This window comes from Chrysochloris asiatica, unplaced genomic scaffold (assembly GCF_000296735.1).
Source record: "Chrysochloris asiatica unplaced genomic scaffold, ChrAsi1.0 scaffold00003, whole genome shotgun sequence".
NCBI classification, from domain to species: domain Eukaryota; kingdom Metazoa; phylum Chordata; class Mammalia; order Afrosoricida; family Chrysochloridae; genus Chrysochloris; species Chrysochloris asiatica.
This window is the reverse complement of record NW_006408521.1, coordinates 8,990,057-9,011,020: the sequence shown is the minus strand read 5'-3', so window position 1 is coordinate 9,011,020 and position 20,964 is coordinate 8,990,057. Positions and strand designations below refer to the sequence as shown.

Here is a 20,964-nt window from a genome sequence, read left to right as displayed (position 1 = left end):
AAGACCAGAAGAGTTGTGGGATGACATCAAGAACATCATACACAAAGAAAGCAAAAAGTCATTTAGAAGACAAGAAAGATGGAAAAGGTTAAAATGGATGTCAGAAGAGATATTCAAACTTGTGCTCCAGCTTAGAGATGCTAAACAAATGGAAGAAATGAGGAGGTCCAAGAGCTGAACAGAAAATTTCGAAGGTCACGTTGAGAAGACAAAGTCAAATATTACAACAAAATTTGCAAAGATCTGGAGTCAGAAAACCAAAAAGGAAGAACTTGTTCAGCATTTCTCAAGCTGGGGGAAGTGAAGAAAAGATTCAAGCCTCAACATTCATTATTGAAGGATTCTCTGGGCAAATTCCTGAATGATGCAGAAAGCATCAAAAGAAGATGGAACCATGGCAATGAAACGATATGCAATAGGATGAATGTAAAGCTAATGTTCCCCCATGTAAACTACCACACAATTCACTATAAAACATAAAAAAAAAGAAGTTTAAAAAAGAAAAAAAATGACTTTGCAGTCTGATGCATTAGCCCACAGCGCCACACCAGGACTCCAGAACTACTCCTTAGGGTCATGTAAAAAGTCTGTAAATCTTTGTGTATAGTATCAGACAGTCTCATTCATCTCCTGTGAAGTGGCTGGTGAATTTGAACTAACAACCTTATGGTTAGCAGCCCAACACTCAACTCACAGTGCCCACTCCTTTAGACTGCCACTACTCACACATCCAATGAAAAGTCATGACATTTTTATCATTTCATTATGTAAGTTTTCTCTCTTAAGAGAGTTCCACTTGCTGGGGACTATTAGCCTTTTCTTCTTTAGGGAGTCCTGGTGGGGCACTATGGGATAATGCTGGACTTCAAGGTTGGTTTGAACAGAAAGGTCGGTGGTTCAAACTCACCAACTGCTCCTCATCACTATGAATGGCATACATACAGGATCACTATGAGTTGGATCTGACTTGGCAGTGCTAAACAATTTTAACTTTTTCTTCTTCACCAGTAAATTGTTGTTGTTGTTGTTAAGTACTGTGGAGTCGGTTCCGACTCATAGCGACCCTGCACAGGGCTTCTAAGGCTGCAAATCTTTACGGGAACAGAAAGCCTCATCTTTCTCCCACGGAGCAGCTGGTAGTTTTGAACCGTGGGCCTTAAGGTGATTTGTAACCACTAAGCTACCAGAGCTCCTTACCAGTACAACTAGCTGCTGTCAAATCACTTCTGACTCAGGGTGACCCAATGTGTCTCTGAGTAGAACTGTGCTCCACAGGGGTGTCAATGGCTGCATTTCGTGATGTAAATTGCCATGCCTTTTTCTTAGTTGCCTCTAGGTGTACTCTTTTCAAGCTGATTTGCCCAGTGCAATGTGTCATTTGATTTCCAAACTGCTATTTCCATGAGCATTGATTGTGGATCCAAATAAAATGAAATCTCTGATAAAAGAAAAAAATAAATAAATAAGAAGATGGAAGGAATACACAGAATCACTTTACCAAAAGGAAATGGTTGATGTTCAACCATTTCAAGAGGTAGCATTTGATCAAGAGCCAATGATACTGAAGGAAGAAGTCTAAGTTGCATTGAAGGAATTGGCAAAGACCATGGCACCAGGAAGTGATGGAATAAAAATTGAAATCTTTCAAGAAAGTGAGGTGGCACAGGAGGCACTTACTCATCTATGCCAAGAAATTTGGAAGAGATCCATATTTGTCCCCATTGCTAACAGAGGTGACTCAAGGGAATTCGGAAATCATTGGACAATCTCTTTGATATCCCATGCGAGTAAAGTTTTACTAAAACTAGTACAGAAATGGCTACAAGCATACATTGAGAGAGAATTTCCAGAGGTTCAAGCTGGATTCAGAAGAGGCCGTGGAATGAGGGATATCATTGCTGATGTCTGATGGATCTTGGTTGAAAGCACAGAATATCAGAAACATGTTTACCTATGCTTTATTAACTATGCAAAGGATTTTGATTGTGTGGATCATGGCAAACTATGGACAACATTGCGAAGTATGAGTATTCCATAACACTGCATTGTGCTTATGGGGAATCTGTACCTGGACCAAGAGGCAGTTGTTTGAACAGAGCATGGGAACACTGAATGGATTAAAATCAAGAAAAGTGTGTTACAAAGTTGTATTCTTTCACCATAGTTATTCAACCTGTATGCTGAGAAAATAATCTGAGAAGCTGGGTACTACAAAGAAAAACATGACATCAGGATTGGAGGAAAACTCATGAACAACCTGCGATATGAAGATGATGCAACCTTTCTTGCTGAAAGTGAAGAAGACTTAAAATATTTACTGATGAAGATCAAAGAGCACTGCCTTCACTATGGATTGCATCTCAATGTAAATAAAACAAAAATCCTCACCACTGTACCAATAAACAACATTCTTATCAGTGGAGAAAAGATTGAAGTGGTCAGGGACTTCATTCTTCTTGGATCAACTATCAACACTCAAGAAGCAACAGTCAAGAAATCAAACGACATATCGCATTAGGCAAATCTGCTGCACAAGACCTTTTTAAAGTGTTGAAGAGTAAAGATGTCAGCTTGAGGACTAAGGTGCACCTGACCCAAGCCATGGTATTTTCAATTACGTCATATGCATGCAAAAGCTGGACGGTGAATAAGGAAGACCATAGAAGAATTGATGCTTTTCAGTTATGGTGTTGGAGGAGAATATTGTAAGTGCCATGGGCAGCCAAAAGAACCAACAGATCTGTGTTGGAAGAAGTGCAGCCAGAGTGCTCATTGGAGGCCAGGATGGCCAAATTTTTTCTGTCATATTTTGGACATGTTGTCAGGAGGGCCCAGTTGCTAGAGAGGTGTATCATGTTGGTAAAGTAGAGGGTCAGAGAAAAGAGGAAGACTCCTAGTGAGATGAATTGGCAAAGTGGCAGCATCAATGGGGTCAAGCATGGCAATGATAGTGAGGTTGGCCCAGGATTGGGCAGTGTTTCGTTCTTCTGTACATAAGGTCGCTATGATTTGGTACCGATACGATGGCACCTAAGAACAACAACAAACTCCTGCATAGTGATTTCCAAGGCTTTACATCTTCAAGGGAGCACAAAGTCTCATCTTTCTCCTTCGGAGTGGCTGGCAGGCTCAAACTATAGATGTTGAGATTTGCAGCCCAGTACTTATCATATGGAGCCAGAAGAGCTCCTAAGAAGGAGGCCTTCCCTCAGAATCTCTGCATAGTGAAAATGGTTATTCACTAGAATTAATTTCTTAAAAATCAGCCCCTGAAAATTTGATAGAATACTGGTTAGAACTGATAAATGGCAATTGGTCTGGGACCTAACTGAGGAGGAATTGGAATGAAGGTCAAGGAAACTTCCTAAAGTTGTTTAATGACTGTGTATAGGTTAGAATGCATGATCAATCAAGCTTTATCTTAAAGGATGAGAAGAAAAAAGTTGATGTGAAGGAAGTATGCATTTCAGAAGGCTATGAGTGGAGTGAATGGTGAAGCTGATATGGGAAACTGACAAGAGAAAGTTTTTTCCCATTTATAGTTGCGGCACTTTCAGCCATGAAGGCAAAACTGGAAGTCTTACCCGTTTCCTAGTTCCTTCTAGTATGATGTTTTCTCTGTTAGATGTCAGACAATGCTAAAATAATTTCATTGATCTGCATAGATTTTTTTTGTCATGAAACTTTAAAAATGTTCATTTATATATATTATTGTCTTATTTGGGAAAGTAAGTTGCTTTCTTGCCCTCAGCATCATTCTCTTTTGTTTTTCAGCGTTCCAACGTTTCAGAGCCTTCCTGAAGAGATCCTCAGTAAGCTTGCTGATGTCCTTGAAGAGGTAATGGTTTTTAGCTCCCTTGAACTTTTGGAGACAGGAGAAACCTGCTCTATGGGCTTCTTCCACAATTGTGTGATGAAGAGTCAGACACTACCGAAACACTATTTAGATTTTTTTTTTTTAATTAATGTTTGGGTTAACTACACATTGAACTTCACATGAAAAACACCTCAGCACATTCTACGTTTACACTCAGTTAGAAATATGAAAATCGATTAACTGTAAAGGGAGGACAACATTTCCTAGTGACAAATACAATGTTCCTTTTGTTTTCAAGCATGAGAGATAGTGTATTTCCCTCTTATTTCAGTCAGGTTAAAGTACAATTCCAGTGATTACCATGCTGAAACTTCAGATTATGGAATTACAACAGAAACTAGTCATTGGGTACATTTTTTATTAGCATTTGGGTATATTTCCCACTCATACTTTCATGTCTGAGTGTGGGAGTGTTACAGTTACTTCTTTTTCTCTGACCCCATCCAGCCATGGTTTGCAGATGTAGAGAAATACTGTGCACTATGTTCTTCCATCAGGGGCTGCCTCTTTGAGATTTATGACTGAGATTTTGAACAGAGCATGGGAACACTGTACAGAATAAAGTACTTCCACTTAAACTGATGAGATGAAAACCAAATTTGGTACCCAAACATTTTGAAGTCTAAAGCTGTTCTCCTGAAGGTATTGGGAATATGAGATCTATTTCAGTTTGAAAAGAGCAAAACCAGTATCTGTTATCTCCTTTTGAGGAAGTATAGATGGATTGATGAAACCTAAGTACAGGAAGTCTGGTTGATGTAGGAGAGAAGTCTGCATACAGAGCACTCTTAAGAAACACAGGAGGAAAGCTCTGGACTGCCTACAGAGACAGGGAAGGCAGAGTATCTGGGCATGCATGCAGGTAGGTGGGTTGATGGATGGTCAGAACTGTGGACATTTCATTCTGGTTTCTTCTACATTTTCAGTGTGATAGGAAGCAAGGCCAGTATTGAAAGTGAGGATGGAGATAGAAGAAAATGTATGAGGTACTTGTTTAGAAAAGGCAAGGGACTACACCTATAGAGAATCATTAATACCCCACGTGTGTATGCCTTTTAAGCTCCATTTATTTGCCTAGCTATAGCCTCCAAATAGGAGCTCTGGTAGTGTAGTGGTTCCGAATCGGGCTGTGAACCTCAAGGTCAGCTGTTTGAAACTACCAGCTGTTCCGTGGGAAAAAGATGAGGCTTTCTGCTCCCATAAAGATTTACAGCCTCAGAAACTCTGTACAGGGTCGCTATGAGTCGGAACCAACTCCACGGCACATAACAACAGCAACAAGTCTCCAAATAGGCAATGATTTAAATGTAACCAGGATTTGTGTTTTCCCCAAAAGGGATGAAGGGAGAGACTAATGGGTTGAAGGTGCCTGGCCTCAGGCATGATAATTGGATTTTTACTATGTTAGATAGATGAATTTTTAGAGGTGGGCTAAAAGACCTGGTGAACTAGAATAATACTGAACATGGTTCGTCTCAAAGTATAAGCTTTACCAATGAATCTAAGATCCACAGAAATTCAAAAGTTCATATTCACAAATTCTTAGTTGGAGGCTTATTGAAGTGAGCTTTACTATATATTGCTGGTTTCCTTAATCTCTCGTGAAGCAGACCAGTGTCACATCTGACTCCTATGTTCAAGTCTAAAAACATTCATGAGAAAAAGTACTGGCTGTATTTCTCTTTAACCACAGTGACCCTTCCCTGTAGGTATATACACTGTAAATGAGAAAGTGCTTTTCTCAGCTGCTCTTTGGTTCTTTGTTTTTCTTGCTAAATAGAATGAAAGCATTTCTAGTGATTTTATAACTCTATGGAGGGTCAGAGAAAAAGAGGAAGACCTCCAGCAAGATGGATTGGCAAAGTGGCAGCATCATTGGGCTCAAGTATGGCAACAATTGTGAGGTTGGCCCAGGACCAGGCAGTGTTTTGTTCTGTTGTGCATAGGGTCGCTATGAGTTGGTACCGACTCGATGGCATCTAACAACAACAACAACAATGTATGTTATTGTCGTTAAGTGCTGCCATGTTGGTTCTGACTCATGTTGTTGTTGTTGTTGTTAAGTGCCGTCGAGTCGGTTCCGACCCATAGCGACTCATAGTGACCCTTTTTAGGGTTTTTGAGGAACAGCTGGTCCTACAGCACCACACCAGGGCTCCTTTGGAATTAAAAGTAACCAGGATTTGTGGTTTGCCCAAAAGGAACTTGGTGCTGTAGGATCAGCACTGGACTGGGAGCCACAAATTCGGCAGTTCAAATCCACCAGTTGCTCCTTGGAACCTTATAGAATAGGGTTGCAATGAGTCAGAACCAACTTGACAGCATTTAACATACAAATATATATATATATATATGTCATCAGAAAGTATATATGTTTCATTTTGTGTTGTTAAATGCTGTGAAGTTGCTTCTCATTCATTTTTTATTGAGGTTAAGTGCCATTGAATTGGTTCCAACTCACAGCTACCCTATGTAGAGTTTCCAAAGAGTAGATGGATGGTGGGTTTGTTTGAACAGGCAACCTTGTGATGAGCAGTCCAATGCTTATCCTACAGTGCCCCACCAGCACACAAGCACACACATATATAAAACAAAAGCACAAATCAAATGTCTAGCCACATTCAATCCTTAGGGGAAAACAGAAAAGGCCCATGAACAGTCTGCATTTTTTTTTTTTTTTTTTTAGCTTTTTCACAGATGTGAAAACATTTGGTATGCTTTACACAACAATAGCCTAATGCTATAAATAATTTTGACCAAAGAAATATTTTTCTATTTTGTGTTAGATTTTCTAATCAGAAGATGCCTTAATATATGTTTCTGTTGTGTGAAACACTGTACCGATGCTGAATGAAAATGGAAACAGATGATTAAATACTCACACAGTTGTCTTCAGGACATAAAAGTGAAGTAAACAGACAAAATACAAAGTAGAAATAAAAATATACTGTGCTGTGCATGAAAGTATTCAACTCATGTTGAATAAGCAAGCACAATGAGAAATTAGATTAAATTACATATCCAACAAAATGAAGCAAATTTGGAAAAACAAAAGCAATACCAATGTCGTATAGCATTAAAGGAAGCTGCATATTAATTGAGCTATCTGTCATTCTACAAAACATCCACATGAAAATGGAAAAAATTGTTTTGGAAGTAAAGCAGTATGATTATAGTCCTAAACAAAGAATTTTGTAGCCTTTGTTTGTTTATTTGATAAGTATTTATGGATCATCTACCATGTGCCAGAAGTTATTCCAGGCCTGGGGATTCCAGCAGGGTCCTGTTTTCCCTGACCTTCTGCTTCAGGGGGAAATACAGATAACAAGAAAGACAAACAGCATCTATTGGTTTACTAAGAGATGGCCTCTCTGAGCAGGTGTTATTTAAATTGAGATCTAAATGATTTTAAAAAATGCAAATATGGGTGTCTTGTGTATCAGGCGGAGGAAAGAGTACATGCAAAGTCTTAATATAGAAATTAATTTGTTGTAGTTAAGGAACAGAAAGATTTGTAGGAGGTAGTAGTGGAATGGAATGAGGTTAGAGAGAATTATTCAAGACCAGAACTCAGAAGGCTTTGCTGTTCTTGATAATCAACTGTCATGGAGTCTGGTGTGACTCATGGTAATCCCATGTATGTTAGAGTTGAACTGTGCCCCATAGGGCTTTCAGAGACTGATTTTTCAGAAGTAGAACCTGAAGCTTTTCTTTTAAGTTACTTGTAACCTCTAAGCTTTCAGTTAGAATTAGAGTGCATTAACCATTTCACCACCCAGGGACTTTACAATAAGCTATTTCAATTTTATTCTAAGTTCAATGGAAAGATTCGATTGGTTGCAGATAGTTTTGTTTTGTTTTTTTAAAAGTTGTATGGCCTAAGTTATATTTTAGTAAGGTATTTCTGTGAACTGTGAGAAGAATGAATGAGAGAGGAACAGACCAGGAAAAAGGTTACTGCAAAACAACCTGAAAAGGTGGATGGTTTGTATGTGGAATTAGTTTCTTGGCTGATTATTTTGCGTCTTATTTTAATTGTGTAGCAATACTTCTAGAATAAGGGTAAACAATTAAAGAATAGGGACAGATGAGACAGAGAATAAGAGAAATAGCCAAAGAAAAAGAGGAATGAAGATAATGGAATTGACAAAGTAACCTACAGGTTGCACGCGACTTGAGAATAAATGCCTATTACTTGGAACACATTCGAAACTACAAAAGACGCTATTATGTGAGTGGTTTCTGCTATTGATCAGCCCTACCCCTTCTATGAATCCGCTTGTATGTTCCTATGAAGTTATACAATGGAAACTCACCTCTTTTTGCTTGATTTAACTTACCTTTCCTTCGAATAATTTACTTGACTCTTTAATTATTTGCCTTCATTGTCATTACAATATGTTCTCAGTATACTATGTTTGACTTTAAGTTTTAATAAATGTGAGAGACTATTTTAGGAACCCTAGATAATTTGGTTTGCTAGAACAACTATTTTGTAGTTTGTGATTTAAAAAACAAGCAAACAAAAAAACCCAGAAGGAAGTTATAGAATCACATGTTGTTATTTATGTGCCGTTGAGTCAATTTCGACTCATAGTGACCTTATGCAAAACAACATGAAACATTGCCTGATCCTAAGCCAACCTTACAGTCATTGCTACGTTTGCGTTTATTGCTGTTCCCATTTGTTCCAATTCATATAGTAGGGAGCCTCCCTTTTTTTTCGCTGACCATCCAATTAACCAATCATGATGTCCTTCTCCAGGAACTATATGCACAAAGTATGAGAGACATCCTGGCTACTAAAGAGCTATCCTGGTTGTACTTCTTCCAACACAGATTTATTTGCTCTCCTGGCAGCCAATGGTACTTTCAGTACTCTCCTCCAACATCCTAACTCAAAATATCCATTGTTGTTGTTGTAAATTGCTGTCGAGTCAATTCCAACTCATAGCGACCCTGTACAGGGTTTCTGAGGCTGTAAATCTTTATGGGAGCAGAAAGCCTCATCTTTCTCCAGTGGTACAGCTGGTAGTTTCAAACTGCTGACCTTAAGGTTCACAGCCCAATTTGTAACCACTAAACTACCAGAGTCTTCCTTATTCATTGTGAAAGTTGTTCACATGCATATGAGGCTATTGAAAATACCATGTCTTGGGTCAGGCACACCTTGGTCCTCAAACTGACATCTTTGCTATTGAACACTTTAAAAAGGACTTGTATAGCAGATTTGCCTGATGTAATGTGTCATTTGATTTCTTGACTACTTATTCCATAAGTGTTGATAGTAAATCCAAGCAAAATAAAGCCTTTGACAACTTCAATTTTTTCTCCATTTTATCATTATTTACTGGCCCAATGGTGAGGATTTTTTTTTTTTTTTTTGATTGAGGCATAACCCATTCCAAAGGCTGTGGTCTTTGATCATTATCAGTAAGTATTTTGAATCCTGTTTGCTTTCATCAAGCAAGGTTGTATCTTCTGTCTTCCTCTAATCCTGATGCCACATTCATCTAAATATAATCCAGATTCTCATAGTGTTTTCAAAGAAAACAGATTGAACTAGTGTGGAAGAATACAACCCTGGCATACACATTTCCTGATTTTAAACCATTCAGTGTCCCCTTGTTCTGTTCAAATGACGGACTCTTTCTCTATGTACATTACAGGTTCCTCAGAAACACAATTAAGTGTTCCTGAATACTCACTTTCTGCACTGTTGTCCACAGCTTGTCTTGGTCCACACAGTCGAAAACTTTTGTTGAGTCAGTAACACAGAGATAAACATCTTTCTGGTATTCTCTGCTTTCAGCTAAAATTCATCTGACCTCAGCAATGATATCCCTCATTCCACATCCTCCTCTGAATCCAACTTGAACCTTTGGTAGTGTCCTGTGAATGTATTCTTGCAGCCATTTTTGAATTATCTTTAGAAACATTTTATTTGCATGTGATATTAATGGTATTGTCCAATGATTTCCACTTTCCATTTGGTCACCTCTCTTTGGAATGGGCGCACATATAAATCTTTTCTAATCAGTTTGCCGAGTAGCTCTCTTCCAAACTTCTTGGCATAAATGCGTAAATGCCTCCAGTGCTGCATTATATGTTTAAAGATTTCAATATTTATTCCATCAATCATTTCCTGGAGTCATGTTCTTTGCTAATGCCTTTAGTGAAACTTGGACTTCTTTCAGTATCATTGATTTTTTGTTTTTTGAGAGAGAGAGAGAGAGAGAGAGAGAAATTTATTATCAAGGAAATGGTTTACAATTGTAGAGTCGGAGGTCCTCAGCAGAAGAGAGAGAGAAAGAGTCTTTCCTACATGTCCATTATATTGGAAGCAGGCACACCTCCAAGGAAGCATCCCTTTAGTTGATTGGTGCTCAAAGCTACTCATCATAGACTTAACTATGCCTGTATTAGGTTTCATCATCAAGGAAATAAGCACATCTCAACTGCTAAACCTCTGACACAGAACCCTAACTATTACAGGATATCACAGTATTTATCTCTATCCCCTTGAGCCTTTGCATTACTCCCTGTCTTCATCATTCTCGAGAAGATGTTTATAGTCTCATGTTTTTTTAAGTTTTTATTGTGAATTATGTGGGTTTACATGGGAGAACATCAGTTTTTATCATTGAGTCTTGATCATATATTACCTCTTTAAATGGTTAACCATCAGCCATTTCTTTTTGGTACAATGACTCTATGTATTCCTTTTATTTTCTTTTGCTGCATCATTCTATAATTTGTCCATAGAATCCTTCAGTATTTCAAGTTGAGGCTTGAAGTATTTCTGTCAGTTCTTCTAGTTTGAGAAATGCTGAGTCTGTTCTTACCTTTTGGTTAGGACCCTATAGGGAATGGTATAAATAAATTTGCATTAATTGATGAAATGTGTGAATCTATTCTGAGATGCTAGCAAGTATTTGTGCATGAATGAAAAAAACTCTGAAATTATAAAATAGGTTCTAATCTCCATTTATTACTATAACAGACAATGTGGTTTCCTTCTTCCCTTATGAACAATGAGATTATCAGTCTCTGCAGATGACTTACATTTTTCAAATGGGTTGAGAAACACCCAACTGAACTCGATCTGAGAAGTATCTCCCTTCAATTATCACCTACCTAAAGGAGCTCTGGTAGCGTAGTGTTTATGAATCAGGCTGCGAACCTTAAGGTCAGCAGTTCGAAACTACCAGCTGTTCCGTGGGAGAAAGATGAGGCTTTCTGGTCCCGTAAAGATTTACAGCCTCGGAAACCCTGTACAGGGTCGCTATGAGTCGGAACCAACTCCACAGCACATAACAACAACAACAAAACACAATGGAGAAATATCACTATGAATAAACCCACTAGTTAATATGTGTCCAAGTGCAGAAACTTTGATGGCAAAGAAAAAATATGATGGCAAAGGAAAATAATTTCTCATAGAGAAGATACGCAGAGATGAACCTAATCTCATGTCCTAAAGAGTGTTTGAATTTAACACAGTGGTTATGCTTCTACCAACAGGGGTATAGAAGTCTCTGTAATTTGAGGGAAGCAGCTCTTTTCTGGAAATGCCACATTGAAGATCCAAATGAAGTCAACAAATTCACTTCTCACCAAACTTCTCACCACCTGTGTTGCATTTTTTCCCTTTTCACCTACATGGATAGAAGTGGTGCATAGGTGCTGTTTAGAAATTATTTTTAGATGGAAGACCAGACACAACAGAATGACTTGCTTGCTTATATTAAAATCTACGTCATGTCCAGTCACCTCTTCAAAACATTGGATTTGATTTTCTTAGAATACAAACCTCTTTGTTTCAACAACTTTTTAAGAACGCTTTTCGTTTGGGTTTGCATCTTTACTTGTTGGCTATTTGAGCCTGAATAACGATTTATTCTGATACGTGTCCCTGGAAGATACAATTATTTATGGTTTTGTTCATTGGATACGTATACCATTATGGTCCTGACATTCCTTAGTCTTCTTGAATTATTAAGAGGGACATGACAAGAAAGTAAAAATAGGGAGTCCGAGGAAAAATAAAGCAAGAAGGAAAGTAAATCTATTGTTTTATGTTATGGTACGAAGCAAATAACAAATTATCCAGTCCAGGGACCATTCTGGAAGAGACAGTTAATATAAAAAATGTCTTACCCTTTGCTGCAAGACCCAGTGTGGCTGATTAAATTTTTGTTGTTTTAACTCTTCAGTTCTTCCTCAGTGTTATCACTGAGTATTGACATCTTCTCAGACTCCTTTGTACTCTCTGAAATCCTGAATAGCATAGAGACAGAGTATTACTTGTGGTTGAGTTATTGGAATAATGTGAGCTCTTTCTTTTGTCTTGCTAAAAGGTATAAATTCTTCAGGAAATAAACTGGTGAGCTAAATGGAAACATTATTAGTTCTCTTTGAAATCTATGTTTATAACTAAACTTTGTGTTTCAATCCTTCAGGTTTGGCTCTCACTATTCAAAGTCAAGCTGGAGGGAATTAAAATAGCCTGTTCTTTCTCAATTGCTGTAGCCTAAAGGATTTTGAATTTGAAAGGAATCTCACTTTTGTTTTCAGTGGAAAAAAATGACTGTTTTGAGGGAGAAAAATGGTGAAAGGTGTGTCTGTATACTTTGGCAGGCTAGTGGTTGAAGAGGATATAGGGAGAAGATATTAAAAAGTAAAGACATTCCTATGGGAAGCTTCCTCCGATAGCCTCCATATCAATGTAGCTATCATTACCTGGAAGAAATAAATGCTTTCTCATTGCTTCACGTTGTTCTCTAATTTCCTGCATTTTTATTCATTTTGACTAAGTTCTTTAAAGACAAATACTAAAATACTATTACTTTTTGTTGGTTGACTACAAGCAGTTGGAAAAAAGAACAGTAATACCTTCCACTGATCAATACTGTCTTCATAGATTAAAGATTTTGTATAAAGTTGTCTTATTTAATGTGTCTGAGGTGACAACTGTTGCTATCATTTCCACTATTACTTGTACCACTAGTATTGCTATTACTATTGCTACAACGTCCACTGCTACTATTACCACCCCCATCCTTACTCCTGTTTTCTCTTCCCAGTTTACAGATATGAAAAGTAATGCTCAAATCACACAACTGAGAAGTATTTTAACCCATGCAGTCTGACACTCGAATCGACACCTGCATTATTCTACTGCTTTATACCTTTAAAACCTAAAGAATAAGTGAAAAGAATTTCTCCCATTTTCTATTCTTTCTTATAAATAGAAGATTCTATCTTTTAAAAAATGTCTACTTGTGTTTTGGAGGTGGAATGATATATATATATATTTTTTTTCTTGGTTTTTATTGCAATTTTGCAATTAGCTTGGTATATTTTTTCCCATCTTTTAACTTTTATTCTGTTTTTGTCTTTGTGTGTAAGGTGTTGTCTCTTGCAGGCAGCATATCGAAGGGTCTTGTTTTCTAATCCATTCTACCACTCTCTGTCACTTTACTGTTGCATTTAATCCATTGACATTCAGTGTAATTATAAATAGATATGAACTAATTGCTGTCATTATGTTAATTTTTTGTAGTGCTGTTCATTCCTTTGTTCTGTATGCCTTCTTGTGCTGAGTTCATGTCTTTTGTGCTATTTCTTGTCAGTTTCTTCTTAGTTTTAATGTTCCTTTGTTCTACTTGGATCTTCATTTCTTGGTAAGTTGTAAATTATTAACTTTCATTGAGTTTACTCTATAGTATACTAACTTTTACCTCCATTTAAGACTGTATATTGTATCCTGCCATCTACCTGACCTCCTTACCACCTGGATCTCTGTTCCTATGTTTTTCCCTTCTTTGACATTGTTATTATTTTGATCTTTGATTTACCTCACAGGTCCTTTGAATTCGTTGTTTTAATTTTGTTCTGTTCTGAACCCTGCTATCTGTCAACTTGAGTTCTGAGTGGTGTTACCACGTCTTTCAATCTCTGGTTGTTGTCTGTTGTTGTTAGTTTTCATTCCAAAATACTCCCTTTAGGATGTTTTGAAGCACTGGATTGGCTTTGACAAAGTTTCTTAGCTTCTGTTTATCCTGGAATGCTTTGATTGCACCATTGTATTTGACTGACAGTTTTGCTGGGTAGACGATTCTTGGTTGGCAGTTTTGTTTTGTTTTGTTTTAGGGTTTTATATGTGTCTCCCCATTGCCTTCTTGCTTGCATGGTTTCTGCTGAGAGGTCAGAGCTTAATCAGATTTGCTTGCCTTTGTAAATAACACTTCTCTTTTCCCTGGCTGCTTTTAGGATTCTCTCCTTGTCTTTGATTTTGGAGAGCTTGATTATGATATATCTTGATAATTTTCTTTCTAGTCTGCCCTTCCTGGGAGTTGTTCAGCATCTTGAACACGTATCTTCTTATTCTTCAAGAAGTTAGGGAAATTTTCTTCCAGCAGCGTCTCAATTATCTTCTTTGTGGTCTTCTATGATTCTTCCTATTCCAGAATGCCAGTAATTCTTAAGTTATTCCTCTTCATGTTATCCAACATGAATCTTAGACTCATATCAGATTTTTTTTGTATCCTTTTTTCTGCTTGCTCGTCTATCTTAGCAATGTTGAGAGATTTGTCTTCCAGCTCTCTGGTTCTGGCTTCTATCTCTTCCATGCTACTCCTTTGCCCTTTCAGGGTATTGTCCCTTTCTGATATTTTATAATTAATTGTCTGGACCTCTTTTTGCAGGCTTTGAATTGTTTCCAATGCTATATCTATCTTGTTTGATTACTCCTGTAACACTTTCCTGACTCCTTCCTTATTTTGCTCCACCCCTCTGTAGAGAATTTGGATTTGTGTCTATATCATTCTTCTGAATTCTTTTTCAGGCAGATCCAAAGCCTGCTCTTCTTCTGATGGGAACTCTATATCTGCCACCAGCTCTTTTGTCTCAGTTATTCTATTCTGGTTTTGGACATGTGCTAAGATCTTTTGTTGTTTTTTTCTTGGACATTTTCAATAGTTAGATGCATTTTCAATGATTAAATGAATGTATGTTGCTGTGTTGTTAAGCTTACTGAGTGCTCCTAGTGGATGTGATCTGGAGATAGGCTTCACTTTTCATGTGTAGTGCTTAGCAGCTGGTATTGGCTTATGTCCAGATGGTGGAATATTGTGGGGTATGCTTGTAACTTGGCTGTATGGCCACGATTGCTATCTCTTCTTGGGTAACACACGGAGAGAAACACCCACCCTCAGGAAAACGTTGAGACTCAAAGGACCAAAACCAGAAATAATATAAAAGCAGAGACAGAAACTGCCATACAAAAACAAAAATTAAACCGTAGCTGACTGTCCAGTAGCCTTTGCTGCTCAGGTCATTGTGCATGCACAGTAGAAACCTCCAGCAGTGGGTGGGGGTGTCCACACACTCAGGCCCCTCCTCTAGTCACCACTGTGGAGGTGCACAGGTAGATATTGAGAAATGAATGAAAGAAAGATTTTCCATTATTTTTATCTCTGGAGGTCAGTTAGGTATCTGCCTATATACAGCGTAATTCTCAAAATAGTTGTGTCCTTGTAGTAGTAGTTAGTGTTGGCTCTTGCCTTTTATGTTAGGGTTTTACCAGGTGCATATATGGTTTGGCTGTATGGCCAGACCTTCTGTTTCTTGTTAGGTAAGGCAGGAATAAAGGGTCCTGCCCAGGTCAACTTTAGGGCTAACTCTGAGTCATATGTCATTAGGATCAGCAAAAGGACTAGCTTGGGACTTTCAGGGATTTTCTCTTTGTGCTGTGGGAAAATTATACCCTGTGGGTGCAAATCTGGACCCTTTTGGGGGTGCCCTCCCACCCGCCTGAAGGTGTCCGGGCTGGGCAGAGAGGGTGCGACAGGAGAGAGGAGGAAAGAAAAGTGGAAAACAAAAGCTATCATACCTCTTTTTCCAGATGCCACTCCGTGGCCTTAGTGTTGTATCAGCCTTGCCGTGGTCCCGCCATCTGATCTTATCCCAGGCTGAGGGGCCCGCAGGCAGCATCCTAGTCGATTCCAAAGCTGCCGTGTATTTCCTGCCACCATTAGATTTCTCCACTGGTGGGTGCAGAAAACGGATGCCCCGCACTTTATATTTTTATATTAGATCTAATCTCTGTAACTGTTCCGGGAATGCGCCTTCTCTGTTTTTTTTGTGCCTCCTACATGGAACCTTCCCTACTTGTCTCTGATTCTCCTGTCCCCAAACTGGAAGTCCCTCCATCTTTTAAAAGCAATGAGACTTTTGACAAATTTTGTAACCCATCTGTATCTCATTTGTAAAATAGGGATAATAACCATTTCTGCTTGCTGTAGTGTTGCTTGGAGGATGAAATTGTATAATTAATGTAAAACTTATTAAGCATGTAAACACATGATTTTAGATGCTAGTCATGCTTTTCAACCCATTTAACATTTTGGTACATATAAAGAATAATGTTTATTCTACATATGTATTGACATTAGTATATAAGATTTGTAATGGCTAAAGGTAATTGCTCCAGGTTCTGGCTGTCCCTGGTCCTACTTGGCTCTCTGCCAGAGGGCTATGAAGCAATTTGCAACTATCTAAAGACATTTGTGGTTGTCACATGGTGGCAGACAAGGTCTGCTTCTGTCATCCAGTGCATATAGGGTGTGCTGGACTCTTTTAGTGTGTGAGAGCTCCCACAACAATAGATTATCATGCCCAAAATGTCAGTAATGACGAACTTGAGAAACCCTACTATAACTCTGATGTGTAGTACCACTTAGTGAACTCTACTAAAAGTATAACGTAGAAAATAAAGTAAGTGAATGTGATAGAGAATACCAGGGCATAAAAAATGGCAGCAGTTTTGGAGGCAGCCCAGTGCTGACCCCTGTGACGTGTAGGTCAAGCAAACCTCCACTCTCTAGCCATTTTGCCATTTCTGACACCAGCTGTTTCTCCAAAAGCATTCTCTATTTCTCTGCAAAGTTTTGTTTATTTTTTGCAATGGCCACACAAAACACAGACAATACTCATGACTGCTGGGTTTATGATGGAAGTAACAGGACAGGATCAACAGCAGCACCTTAGGACCAGAACAAGGAAACATGTAGAAAAAGTCTCCCTCCTTCAGTGCAGGACAGTATTTTAGCTCCCTTAAGTCCTGCAGGCTTCCTGTTGGTCTCCTGAGGACAGGCTCTTCTTGACTTCTTCAGGAAGGCTCTTTCCAGCTCCCTTAGAATGGGGTCCCTCTTTCAGTTCTTGGCCCTTGGGCTTGCTCAAGCCTAGTCTGTGCTCTGCTCCAGCAAGTGCTGTAACACTTTTTAGCTGCACCGGAAGTTCCTGGAGGCACCTCACTCTGCCAAAAATCCTCCTGTTCCAAGGCCCTCAGCTCCATGGATCAGCATGCCCTCTGAGTAGTCCTGCTCACTGATCTCCTGGTACCATTTTTTTCTGTCGTTGGATTCTGCATTCCTCCACTTCTCATCTCCAGTACTACATTTCTGTCTGTCTCCTTGGTATAGGATGTTCTCCTCACAGAGACTCCATTTCTAAAGGATTTGTACCTTTTCTGGCTCTTTTAAGCTGAATGCTAGTAATATCCTCTCAGAGTTCTGGGACTGGCTTTCTTTTTGTGCCTAGCAGGATGGCAAAACCGACTAATCATCTAAAAGGTTCCATATATTTATATTATTTACATGGTTCCACCCCTTTTCTTGTTAACTACCTTTGCGTCAGTTCTGACTTATAGCAATCCTATAAATTGTTTCTGAGGAGCAGCTGGTGGGCGTGAACCACTTATCTTACAGTTAGTAGTAGCCCATTGCTTCTCCTACAGCACCACATCGAACTATGATTTATTTCTGTCTTTAGTAGGCTTTCCAATCCTCTTGGTGAGTCACAAGCACCTTGTTTGCATAGGCCCACCCAATCATTTTTGGGAGTTACAAATACTATGGCTAGGAGAGCCATATGAAGTAATTCATTGTACCTCACAGGGTGAAAGGGTCTTCTTTAGCTAGGGTGATTCGGGAAGTTATCTCTGAGGTGACATTTGAATTGAGATTTGAATGATAAGAAAAATGCATCTTTTAAAATATCATGGGTAGCAAAGTATAGAACAAAATTTTAGGTATGAACAGAAAGAATACATATTTGAAAAGCTGTCATGTTAAAGATATTTGATTGGAATGTGTGGGTACTTAAGCATTGATTTGGTGATGTGCAATTTTGGTCTTTAAGCTTCTAACTCGGAGACTTTGCATAATTCCATCCTCATTCAAGATCTTACTAGGGCTGAAACTTGATTATTTTCATTTCTCTCCCTATGGGAAGCTTTCTCCCATATCCTCTGTATCAGTGTAGCTATCATTACCTGGGAGAAATAAATGCTTACTCATTGCTCCACATTGTTCTTTAGTTACCTGCATTTTTATTCATTTTGACTGTAAGTTCTTTAAAGACAAATACTAAAATACTATTACTTTTTGTTGGTTGACTACAAGCAGTTGGAAAAAAAAAATAATACCTTCCATTGATCAATACTGTCTTCATAGACTAAAGATTTTGTATAAAGTTGTCTTATTTAATGTGTCTGAGGTGACAACTGTCCCTATCACTTCCACTATTACTTGTACCACTAGTATTGCTATTACTATTACTACGACTACCAATAGTACTATTACCACCCCCACCCTTACTACTGTTTTCTCTTCCCAGTTTACAGATCTGAAAAGTAATGCTCAAATCACACAACTGGGAAGTATTTTTACCCATGCAGTCTGACACTCAAATCGACACCTGCATTCTTCTACTGCTTTATACCTTTAAAATCTGAGGAATAAGTGAAACAAATTTCTCCCATTTTCTATTCTTTCTTATAAATAGAAGGTTCTGTCTTTTTAAAAATGTCAACTTGTATTTTGGAGGTAGAATTATATATATATATATATATATTCTGTCGGCATCTCAAATATGTTCGGACAGGAATCCATTTTATACACAAGCTTACAAGCAAGGCATTTCTGGTCGCTTTATTGTCACAAAATACATCTGCTTTGTCTCATGCGACTTTAATTCATTAAAATGCATGTGCTCTGCAAATAGAAATACAATCTGTAATAAATCAGCCTTCTAGAAAACATTCATAGAAAGCACTTGAAATGGCTGCATCCTAAGACTGCAAACCTGTTTGGTACTTGTTATGATTTGCTACCATTTTCGGGGTTTATAAACAGTGAAGTTGTGTGAAACTGTAAATTAGTGGCCTGCCTTCAGCACAGATGCACAATCTCATTCACAAAACACCTTCTGATAGCATTAGAGCAGAGCTGTCCTTTGACCAAGAAGAATGATAAGCACCTGGTCTGAATTAAATAAATCTTCCTGTCTAAAAGAAAGCAGAACCCGAGATCTTCAACTCATTTTTCCCCTTCTTGTATTTTTTTCTTTAAACCCAAAGCATATTTGTAGCTGCCAAAGAACTTAGCTCAGGGATTTTGTAACATAGTAGACCCCAAAAAAATAAATCAATGAAGAATAACAGTCTGCTGTGCTTATAGCATACCAGTAAGATACTAAAGATAAAATAAAAAAAACTGGTTTGGCTTTGGTTTTGGACAAAAAATACAAAGCTTGTCTATGCTGGAGATGGAGAGAGTTATAAAAGACCTTGGAGAAGGGGATTATGCATATATTCAGTTGCAAGCTTTTGATTTAAGGTCTTCTTCGGCATCTTTCTGAATCTACAGCAAGCCCAACCCACCACCCCCTGAAAAGGAGGAATCATTAGTTTCATCGGACACTGACTATTAGGCTGTTTCTTGGTAGATAAGGCTTCCAATCAGTGCAGACAGTATTTCAGGATGAACGTTCATCAAATGCCAGTCAATATTAATGAGGAATGAATTGTGACCAGCCATGGCATTCTGGAGGTTCCAGTAGAAGGAGAGAGGATCCCTCTGTGCATTTCCTGTCCTCTGTGTTCCCTTGATTATTATGTGATGCTATCAGTGATTTTCTCTTAGCTCTCTGGGAAGGGCAACCATTCAATTTTATTACTTACACCTAAAATTATTATTTTAATAAAGGCAATAGATTGTCTTATAAATAGACCTGCAATACAACATTGTTCTGCTATGGTATGGTATGGTGCTGTGGATTAATGCACTGGACTGTATGGTCGGTTTGAACTGCAAGTTCGGTAGGTCAAGCTCACCACTTGCTCCTCGGATACCCTATTCAGGGTTACTATGAGTCAGAACTGACTCAATGGCACTTAACAACAACAATGTAGCTTGTACTACAAAGCTATACCTTTGTTCTTATATCTTCTTATTGCCTGTAACTTGTCTGTCTCCTATTGTCTGTAAGTTCCTTCATAGTAAGGTATCTTTGATTTAATATTTTTTACTTCCAGAAGATTAAAATTTGTCAAGAGAATTATTCCTGGCACTTAGTAGATAATCAATAAATATTTATTCAGTGAATAGTTTGAAAAGTGGAGTCCTGGTGTGGTTCTTTAGGAAAAGTACTAGACTGCTAGCCATAGGTTGGTGGTTCAAACCCACCAGCTGCTCCTAGGAAACCCTCTGCAGGGTCTCTATGAGTCAGAACTGACACAACGGTACTTCACGACAACAACAGTTTTAATAATTATCCCATAAAAATGTGCTTATGAATGACCCACACTGAAGAAAAACTGTTTTACGTGTGGATGCTTTATCACAACAACTAGAACACAATGGTGTTAAGGAAGGGCCATGGATTCTGAAGTATAAGACCACAACATTCTTATCAACGGAGAAAAGATTGAAGTTGTCAAAGACTTCATTCTTTTTGGATCAACTATCAACGCTCATGGAAGCAGCAGTCAAGAAATTAAACGACTTATTGCATTAGGCAAATCTTCTGCACAAGACCTTTTCAAAGTGTTGAAGAGCAGAGATGTCAGCTTGAGGACTAAGGTGTGCCTGACCCAAGCCATGGTATTTTCAATAACCTCATATGCATGCAAAAGCTGGATAGTGAATAAGGAAGAACATAGAAGAATTGATGCTTTTGAATTATGGTATTGGAGGAGAATATTGAAAGTACCATGGGCTGCCAAAAGAACTAATAGATCT

General features: G+C 38.3%; 1 protein-coding gene across 2 annotated transcripts in view; it reads left to right on the top strand.

Annotated features, from left to right (window-relative positions):
• The window catches only part of PRKG1 (protein kinase, cGMP-dependent, type I), a 1,720,113-nt gene that overhangs the window by 1,244,025 nt on the left and 455,124 nt on the right, over positions 1-20,964 (top strand). For both annotated transcript variants that reach the window (XM_006831109.1, XM_006831110.1), the window contains exon 5: positions 3,775-3,838. In XM_006831109.1, coding sequence (XP_006831172.1) covers positions 3,775-3,838 — 64 coding nt within the window. The remainder of the gene's footprint in view (positions 1-3,774; positions 3,839-20,964) is intronic.